Raw genomic sequence first — 10,939 nt, 5'->3', positions numbered from 1 at the left:
TTTTAATATCTAATTATTTTTAACTAAATTTTTTAAATTTATTGTTCGCTCCTATCTTTTATAATTATTTTTATCAGTTATTTAAATTTTTTATCTCAATGGATTGGACAATCTCCAATCTTAGGTACACAACACACTCACACACTCCTCACATATTTACCACATTTTTCTTTAATTGCAATTTTTAGAGTTTAAACTCTAGACATTTAAGGTGCTGAGGAAAAGATATGTCATGTGAGCTAAGGCTTATTGACCTCACTTAACCAAGTTTTAACTATGGGATTAATCATTTTTTAGGTTTCAGGGCAGACCCTTGCATTTTCTACTGGGCTCAGAGATTGGACCAAATGTTATTTTTATCAGGTTGGTGGTTCTTTTGTTTTGAAAGTATTTAGAGTGTTTAAGAGGGTGCTTTGTTGTCCAAAAACGAAAAAAGAGGGTGCTTTGGTCCCAGGCCTGACCAAAAACACAAGGTACCTGTATCTTATTTTGTGTGGCCTTTATGATGAATATTCCTTGTTTGAGCCTTATAATTCTGGAATCGGGTTCGAATCTCGGCTAGTGTCAAGTAGTGATAAACGGACGGAGCCTTTGAGCATTGTATGTGTGAGTGTGTAGTATGGGTAAATTGTGATGTTGTAATGTCTGAGATTAAGAGTTGTATAATCTATTCAACAAAATATAAAAAACGCCTTATAATTCAACATTTGAGATTTGGCACAAACAGAAGTTTTGTAGTAGGACTGACAATATTAATCCTGGGTATTTAATCCAATTTAATTTGTTTGAGGTGAATTATATGATAAAAATATAAGTTTACATATTTTTTTTTTTTATGGAATGAAAGAAAGATTAAGAAAGTTAGGACTCACATTTTGAATAGCAATAGAATAATCAAAAGTAACTATAAAAAATTTTATATTCTCTTTATACAACTTTAATCTGTATAGTAGAGTGTCCATCGATTTGGGTAGTGTTGACTTTTCAATTCACAATGGGTTCAATTGAGAGTAGAGTGAATTGAGTTAGGGGTAAGGTCGGTGCAAGTTTAAGGCTAATTCTACTCGACTAATTCGCATCCCTGATATATTATAGTATGTAATTAAAAATTATTATACAAATATAATAAAGTTGATGGAGATCAAATTCCTATACATCATCTTCCTTTTATAATTTTAATACGAATTTTATTATGAATTTGTTGTTTTTAATTTTAATATAGGCTGAATCTTCTATTTTTCTTTTTCTTTTTGTTTATGTGTTTATGAAATACAAAATGTTTAAATATTGTATTTGATTGAAAAATATTGATTTGCTGAGAGTAGGATTAAATGTGAAATTTTAGGATGCATATATAGGGTTAGAATTGAGAATTTTTAACTCACGAATAGGATAAAGTTAAATTTTAAAGAGAATTTAAACACGTGAATTTAGACATGTATAGGAAGGATAAAAGTTCGACTAATTGTCGTTGAAAAGTCACAACAATTTTCTTTAGTTTTAAACTAAACCAAATAATAAAAATTAGTGTTTTAAATAAACAAGTTTCTATACTAAAAAAATGTGATTTTAGTTGGCTTTTTAATTGAAAATATTCATTTATTTAAAATTGTTTAGTATAATTTCAGGTTAATTTGGCTAAATTGGTTTATTACCAAATATATATATTACCAATGATTTATTTGTATTTTTAGCACCCCTATGATCTGATCCTCAACTCACTTGTAAGCGAAGCTACTCTTTACCAACAAGCACTTTTAAAAATATTCAAATTAAAACTGAAGGACAATAATTGAGAACCCCATTTCTTGATCTCTAATTTCTAGCTGTTGGACCTGAATCCACTTTTCTTGATGTTTTTAATAATCGAACACTCTTAAAAATGTGTGATATACTCAACCTATTTCAGTTTTAGTCCATTTCAGAAAGTGTTAACAGCTCAACTATAATATAATAGTGAAACCTACTTAATCAAGCAACTCATGAATAAGTAAATGCCATACCAGTGGTTCTTCACTTACTAATATTGAAGCCCGCTACCTTTTATAGTACTAACAAAGAATCTATATCAAAATTGAAATCGAAGCCATAGCTCTTGTAGACTATGGTTTAAGGAAGAAGTAACTTTATTCTTTTTAGTAGACTAGACCTACATTTTAGAGTATTTGTCGGTAAGAGTCAGCGACTAATTTTTAATGTGTCTGAATTTATCCTTTACTGGGTTAGAAAACTGGTAATAAAATATTTTGAGATAAAATACTATTTTAGTCTTTAATATTTGGGTCAAATCATAATTTGATTCCTGACGTTTTAAACGTTCTATTTCTATTTTAAAAGTTTTAAATAGGTTTAATATTGTTTTACCATTAAATTTGACACTAATTAATAATGTAGACATTAATAACGTTACTAGTTAAGTTATATCTTTTTTTATATGTTAGAAAAATATAACTAAAATTTTTTTGTAACATTTTTTCTCTTAATTTTCTTTTGGTATAAAATTTTAAATCCTAACTATCAATCATCAACGCTTCAAAATTAAAGGAATAACTTTTATATTGGTAATCGTTGGTGGATTGATTTTACTTACATACTGAAACAAAAAGCTATTGGCTCTTTAATATGTGAATTGTTTGTGTCAAATTTAATGGTGGAACAATATTGGACCCGTTGAAACTATTTTTGTCGATGAAAAGTGCATCTTTTCCTATTTTTTTTATTATATTACTTAGCTTGAAGCCTCTAATTAGCAAAATTTAAGGCAAAATATAATTACTAAATATTTATAAGAAAAAACATTTCAATCCTCAATATTCTTATTAAACAAGTTTGATGAGCAAAAATTGAAGCTCATGAATATCGACAAATGCACCAAATCGTACAAGTAATACTATGGTGAGTGGATATCGTTCCCACGATGATTAAGAGGTTGAACAAACAAATTTTTTATAAAAAGTCTAATTAGATTAATAAAATCTGATTATGATTGATGATCAGAGAAGGCAAGAGAGTATCTTGGTGAGAGCCTTCAGAATCTTGAATGTTGAATGCTAGGATGTCACGGACAGTGAATTTTGAATGATAAGGGAAGACACTGACGATGAGAGTCAAGGGCTTTCGAGATGTTTATGCTCTTAGGAAAAGCAACCTTGTTTATTTATCTTGAAGTTTGCAAAAATCTTTCACGATAAAATCTTTAGTAACTAATTTCTAATTCCTTAACTCCTCAGTTTCTCAAGCATTAATTAGGTGTCACTTTAATTAAACAAGAGATTAAGCACACAAACTAATTTTAAATTCAATTAAGATTTAAAAATAGTCTTTAGGTCGAATTATACGTCACGTATTCAAACTAGTCATGTCAAGTTAAATATTAAAAAGAAAACATAAATTCTAAAAGTTGTTCTAATTTGAATTATATGTCACTTATTCAAAATTAGAGTGATTGAAAATCATGTATGTGTCACACACTAATTGAATCACTATTCCTAACCGAATTCAAATAGTCATGTGAAAGAGTTTTCAAGCTTTGATTCAAATATCAAAATATTCAATTATAATAAAAGAATCCAAGAAGAATTAGCTTACCATTCGATTCACTAATCCGAATGAAGAACGAATAACTCAATCATGAAATAGCTAGATCAATGTAAGACTTCAAAATAAAATAAACGTAAATTAATCATCCATAAAAAATATTAGAGCTCCTAACCCTTTCATAGAGAATTAGTTACTCATGAAAAAGTCCTCTATGAGCTATGCTCACTTATTTATAGCCTAAATTCTAGAATTCAAATTCAAAACTAAACTAATCTTATCCGTCGAAGAAGAAGATAAGATAACTATCGTAATCTTATCTTTCAAAGAGAAAGATAAGGTATTGACTTGAAATTCAAATTCAAAATAAAAATTTAATTTCAAACTCTAACAACCAAATCTCTTATGCTTCTAGAGAGAATTAATAACTAATCTTTTAGATCTTCAACTCTTTTGAATGTGATTAAGGCTTCTAATGATGTGGATAATTAAGTTTGGGTCTTAATTTGTTGAATCTTCGACGTTGAGAGTTGTAATTATAGTTAATCCGGACTTGAATTAATGAAGGATTGAGCAAAAGTCCCAAGAAATCTACTTCCAGGGATGTATGTACACTTGTAGAGGAGCAGGTCCGCCAGGCGTGGAGCCTAGGCCACCGAGCGTGGGAGAGCAAGTTGGGGAGTCCGCCAGGCGTGGTAGGAGGGCCGCTGGGCGTGGGAACCTTCCGTCGGGCATGGAGCACCTCCGACGGGCATCGCTTGCGTGAGAATGTGTCACGCAGGCATGCCTCTTGTGCCGTGGCTTCGTTTTTCTTGGGTCACGCTCCTTGGGCTACGCCTTTATTTTTTTGTCCTTTCTTTGTGAAAAAGCCTTGATTTTTGCTATTTTTTGAGCCCAAAATTTCTGAAAACATAAAAACACTATTCCAACTCTAAATATTTGATTATTTATTAAATTATATTCGAAAACATAAGAAATTTAATTAAAACCTAAGAAAATAAATAAGAAAAAAAATTAAAAATTGCTTAAAATAACTTGTCATCACAACACCAAACTTAAAACTTTGCTTGTCCTCAAGCAAAAAGAAAGATAAACGGAGTTTAGCTTAATAAAAGAGATTTGAAAAGCTTTTAAGATTTGAAAACAAAAATTGGGGTTTATGATAATTATTTGTGGTTGCATTTGGCTACTCTTATCCTTCATGAATCTTGCGTACTTAGGATTAGGAGTTTTCAAAAACTGAAACTCGAATTATATTATGAGATTTCTTTTGAATTTGTATGACTTGGAGGCAGTCACTTTTTATTTGAATTTAGAGAAAGATCTTCGCAGTTTTTTACTCTAAGAGTTCTATCGCAAGACCACTTTTAGTGGTTTTTCCATGGCACATTCACCTCACAAGCACATAACTAGGGTTTTGATCTAGACATCGATCCCTAGAGCCTCTTTGGACTTCTAAATATTTTGTCGTAAGGCAACTCGTTAAACGGGCTTTCAATCGATAATTCTGGTCCAGTTGGCCCAAGTTACCAGGTGATAAATCACCCCTTAGATTTACTGACCCAAGTCTATCCTTAGAAAAAAAACACCACAGGCACATAACTAGATCCTAATCATTGGTGCTCAAAGCCTTGGAACTTTTGATTTTTTTTTATCTTTCCATTTTTTGTCACTACTCCAAGGAATTGATGATTGAAATCCCATAACACTTCTTTAAATTTCTGCTCTTGAAGATTCTTCTTCTGTTTTCTTAAGATTCAAGCATTTCAAATCTCTTCAAATACAACCACATATTCTTAAGCACCTCCGCTGTTTGTTTTTGAATAATTTAGTTCAATCCCTTCATCAAGATATTCTCCATAAAAATAGTTACTGGGAGAACAGCTTTCAAATTTTAAGTATAAGATGAGAAAAGAATGATAGAATAAGAAAGATAGAGTATGCTATGTATTCAGGGAGAGAAAAACAAGGAGAATTAAAACAGAAAAGATGAAAGTAAAGGAGAAGAAAATAACTAACCACCAGTAGTGATAATTTATCTTATTCCGATCTTACCCGAGTTTGTTCAGTTATCATTACTGCTTCTTGTGTCAGTCTTTTATGATCCATAGTGTTACCAACACCATACTTAGGGGTTGACACCAAACTTAGAGTTTTAGAGAATTTTTCTAATAGGTGTAAACTTTGGATAGAAGTATACGTGCATAAAGAACAAGATAGAACCTAAATAACGTGAGTTTTTTTTAGAATAAACGCAATTAAAAAGGGTGAAAATATGTATGCAACAGAGGAAGGTGAAGGAAAATAAGAAGATGATGATGATGACTAAAACCTCTTAAACAAAAACAAGAAAGAAAATGCTAACCATGGTTGGGTTGCCTCCTAACAAGCACTTCTTTATCGTCACTAGCTTGATGTTGAATATCCTAGTTTGGTGGTTGGGGTATCTCACACCTTCCCTAGTGTCATCTTTTATAAGCCATGTATTGTCCAATTCTTCTTTAGCTTTGGAATATGAAGGGTCTTCAAGGATTCCTTCGTCCACAACTTCTTGGACTAGGGTATCAACCAAATCAATGGACATGCAATCCTTTGCTTGTTTTAATTCGCTTGGATATTGTATGGCTTTAAAGACATTAAAGACTATTTGTTCTTCATGAATTCTCAGTGTGACCTCTCCTCTTTCAACATCAACAAGTGCTTGTCCGATGGTCAAGAATGGTCTTCTTAGGATAATTGAGGCATCCTCATCTTCTTCCATGTCAAGAGCTATAAAATCGGCAAAAAAGATGAATTTTTCAACTTTGACCAATCCATTTTCCACTATCTCATTTGAAAATTTTATTGATCTATCAGCTACGTGTAAGGAATCTGAAAACTTCCTGGATCCTTTAGTTTTTGTGGTAGTTTTCTTTGAATGATAGTACTGCATTCCTTGGTGAGAATTACCTTCTTATCTTATTGAAAAGGATCTTTTCTTGGTCAATAGTTCTTTTATAAATTTGGAATAGAGAGACATTTGTTCAAGGGGCTCAATAAACAGAATGTTGATTTGTAACTTCTTGAAGACATCTAAGAATTTTGAAAAGTTTTTCTCTTGATCTTGCTTCTTGAGCCTCTAAGGGTATGACTGTATGAGATTCTCAAATCATAGATTTTTACTTTGTCTTTTTTTGAATTCTGTTGATGTGGGAGTTTCTTCTAAGTTTTCCTTTCTTTGTTCCTTTAGAGGGTCTTCGATTGTCTTTTTGTTCTCCTTGGGGGTACTTTATTGATCACTATTCCACTTTTTAGGGAGATGGCCTTACATTCTTCTTTAGGATTTGCTATGGTGTCACTAGGAAGGAAAGTGGTGTCCCTTTCTGCTAGTTTCTTGGCCATTAGGGATGGCAACGGGTCCCCATGGGGACGGGGACATGCCCCCCGCCTCCCGCCCCCAATATCTGTCCCCGTCCCCGCCACGTCCCCATGATGGGTAACGGGGACTTCGTATCCGCCGAGGACCTAGGTCTTTGCGAATATCCGTAGATTTTTGTAAAAATTAATAAAAATTAAAAAAAATGAAAAAAATTAGAGAAAATCAAAGATCATCCTCAATTGCCATTATAAACATAATATCCATAGTCTTTAAAGACTTAAATAGCAATAACAACAAACATATCCATAAACAATCAAATATTACATAAACAACCAACCATATTCATAAACAACCAAATAAAGTTCATGACATCATAAAAACATAATTCCACCATCTCAATCTTCCTTTCATCCCGTAATGGTAGTGATGGTAGATTCCGACTTACTTGAATCCTACATCGACAAGAAAATAATTTAAAGTTAAAATCATATAATAACTCAATAAGTCAATAATATAAAAACATAGTGTGTTATATGTAATTTAATAGTTTACTTACGTCAACATCTCCTTCAATGTTATGAATTGTGTAGCACTCAAATCCTATGTTAGTTATGGTGCCAAGTTCATTTCAAAGCCAATCTTAATTACACATTAGAGCCTCTAATGTGTCCGGACGCAACCTACTACGATGTAGCGTAACAAATCGACTACCAGTACTAAATGAAGATTCAGAGGCAATGGTAGAGATAGAAATCGCCAAACAATCCCTAGCAATAGCTTGCAAAGTAGGAAACTTCGCTCCATTTGACTTCCACCAATTTAAGATATCAAAATCATGTTCAGTTTGTGGTACCGGTCTCTCTTCAAGATAATAATCCAACTCACTCTTTGTATTAATAAATGCGGATTCATCACTTACATGTGCAGCAAAATCAGCTTGCCAATCTTCATGACTGAACTTCCTCCCCTTTGAACTTGAAGGAATTGATGGTGGTGGCGGCATATCTAATTGAGCAGCTTGGTCTCTCTCTCTTCCTTTTGTTGCATATTTTAAAACTAAATCTTGCACTACCCTTTTCACTTGACCAATTACAACACATGCCTCCATCTCACCATATATTTTACGAAAAAAATTCAATAAATACATCTTGTACCTAGGATCCAAAAGAGTCTCAATAGCCATAACTGTATTAATCACACTCCAATACTTTTCAAACTTAGTTATCATACTAGTAGCCATCATTTCAATTATCTCATTTCCATAATTTTGCAATCCATCAAAGCCAACTTAATCACACAAATCTTAGGAAAATAAAGATTTGATGTAGGATAAGTTGTTCCAAAAAATAATTCAGTCACATCAAAAACTACCCTCAATCTTTGAAAAATTTCATCTGTCATATCCCAATCCTTCTCACTAGGCAAAGATTTATATTGACTCTCACGCAATGACAATCTTTCAAACACATCTCTATACATAATTGCAACTTCAAGCATCAAAAATGTTGAATTCCACATAGTTTTACAATCAAGACAAAGATTTTTTGTGTAGGGTATTTTAAGTTGCGCACATGTTTCCTTAAAATTTTCTTCTCTTTTAGGTGTTACAGTCCAATAATGAACACTATCCCTCACCTTTTCAATAGCATGTGAAATAAGTTGTAACCCATCCTTGACAATCAAATTTAATATATGCGCACAACATCGCATGTGAAATAATTTACCACCCAAGATAAAGTTTTTATGTGACATTTTAGTCAAAATATTCTCAATCATAACGTCATTAGTACTGCAATTATCAATAGTCAAAGTGGATACCTTCCTATCAAGATTCCAATCCATCAAACAATCCACAAGAACCTCCGAAAGTACCTTAGCCGTGTGGGGAGCCGGCACATATATAAACCTGTAATGATAATTTAGTACAATTATAAACAAGACAGCTTTGCAATTATATAAACAAGACAGCTTCACAATTATATACAAGACAGCTTTGCAATTGTACACAAGAACATATCGCAATTGTATAAACAAGACAGCTTTGCAATCATATAAACATTAGGAAGAACCTATAATGATAATATTATTACCTCACAAGACAGCTTTGCAATTTCCAAAAATCATCAATGTAATGAGCTGTGATAGCCATATAACCTTTGTTTTGGTTGCTTGCTGTCCACATATCAGTTATAATTACAACTCGACTTTTATTACGCTCAACGACATTCATTGTCTTTGATGTCTCATCATTGTAGAGCTTCAAGATGTCACTCTTTAAAGTGTTGCGAGTAATCACTTTGAAGAGAGGTTGCAAAGCATTGCAAAATCGTCGAAACCCAATGTAGTCCACAATAGATAGCGGATACTCGTGAAGACAAACCATAACTGATAACTCTTTCCTTGCATTTTCTTGGTCGAAAGTATATGTACCAACCACAACTGTTTCTCCACTAGTTGTTGGAGTTATCTTCATCATACATTGTCTTATATCTCTAGTGGTGCAGAGCTTGCAACTTTTGAAGTGATCACGTAAGTGCGAAGTGCTTTGTTTTGGGTCACCAAGTAGCTAATTTGCAATAATTGCATTCAACCTTTAATTTTCCCTTGATTTCCACAATCTTGAAGTGATTCCACACTTCGGAGGTTAACTTCCTCTTTCAAACACCACTTGTAGAGTTTGTCGTTCCTTCATTATTAATTGCGGTATCCGTTTGTGGTTCTTGAGGTTGAGATTGAGGAGTCTTTTGTGTAGTTTGAATATTAGTGCCTATAGGTTCTTTCGATGGAGTACTCTTCTCAAAAGTATTACTCAATGCATCCGAAGAAGACATTCTATAAATCATGAAATATAAATCATAAATCAAAATCACTTTAATCCAAAATCAAATAAAATAAAATCGTGAGTTACAATTGTCAATTACTTTACCTATATTATAAATGTTTCAGAAGACACATAGATTAAAAGCCTAATGCTAAAATTCAAAATTGATACATGAAATTAATATTTGCTATTCATGTAACTGAAGAGATGGATGAATATTCTTTAAGCATGCTTCAAAGGGAATCAACAGAATTAGAAAATTAATAAATATCTATGATATTATTAAGTAATAATCAGGGACCAATTTTGTGGCTCATTGAAAATTGAAGCTGTCAGATAATGTACAACAAATTTTTGTTTTTATCTTAATAAAATCTTGTCTGTGATCGTTTCAATGGTAAACAACATTTTTGGAATTCATAGATTTTCTAAATATTTTTTAAACAGGAAATATTGCATGTCGATATCAAACCCAGGATGAATGTTGCAAACTTTTTAGATTCAAAAATCACATTGACCCGGTAATGATCACTAGAAAATTATAAAAAAATCAAAATACCAAAATAAAAATCAGAATTAGAAATTCAGAACTCTAAACCTAATTACCCTAAATAAAAAATTCAGAATCAAATCAACCCTAAATAGAAATCATAATCAGAAAATTCAGAACTCCAAACCTAATTACCCTAAATCAGAAATCCAGAATCAAATCAACCCTAAGTAGAAATCAGAATCAGAAAATTCAGAACTTAGAAACATAAATTCTAAAACCACAAGACTGACTTATCCGACGGAGAAAAGAGGCAGACTAGCAAAGAGCCTAAGACCAGCGATTAGGAGAGGACGACGTGGCCGCGATAGTGAGATCGAGACCTGCAGTGAGCGACTGAGCCACTCAGGAGTTGGGAGGCGGCGCTGAGGAGAGGAGACGAGAAGGAGAGGAGAGGAGACGGTCAGCGATGTTCTAGAAGGAGAGGAGGGGAGACGCGGAGTTCAGCGGTCGGCGGTGTTCAAGAAGGAGAAGAGACGAGACGAGACTGATGGTTTCACGGTGAGGAGTGAAGAGGAGGAGATGAGTCTGTCTCTGAAGCAGTAAAGTGACGGCTAGGGTTTCTCCAACAATGAATCACATATTATATGTATACCAAGGACATTTTTATCTTTTCATATACACAGGGATTTAACAGGTCTCCACGGGGCGGGGATCTCTATCCCTGCCCCCA

The 10,939-nt window shown here is 33.0% G+C and overlaps 2 protein-coding genes across 2 annotated transcripts in view; one reads left to right on the top strand and one right to left on the bottom strand.

The window, feature by feature from the left end:
* LOC107619799 overlaps positions 1 to 663 on the top strand; it is an 11,823-nt gene extending 11,160 nt beyond the window's left edge. The window contains exon 2 of the mRNA XM_016322081.2: positions 298 to 663. The gene's annotated coding sequence lies outside the window, so the exon portion shown is untranslated. The remainder of the gene's footprint in view (positions 1 to 297) is intronic.
* Positions 8,144 to 9,368, bottom strand: LOC107615224 (zinc finger BED domain-containing protein RICESLEEPER 2-like). Its single transcript, XM_016317323.1, has 3 exons — positions 8,986 to 9,368; positions 8,714 to 8,801; positions 8,144 to 8,566 (listed from the first exon to the last, which is right to left on the bottom strand). Exons 1-3 carry the CDS (start codon positions 9,366 to 9,368, stop codon positions 8,144 to 8,146), a joined length of 894 nt encoding a protein of 297 aa, XP_016172809.1.

The sequence above is a fragment of the Arachis ipaensis genome, chromosome B09 (genome assembly GCF_000816755.2).
Source record: "Arachis ipaensis cultivar K30076 chromosome B09, Araip1.1, whole genome shotgun sequence".
Lineage (NCBI taxonomy): Eukaryota > Viridiplantae > Streptophyta > Magnoliopsida > Fabales > Fabaceae > Arachis > Arachis ipaensis.
The sequence above is the reverse complement of the archived record's forward strand: the minus strand, read 5'-3'. Positions and strand labels throughout refer to the sequence as shown.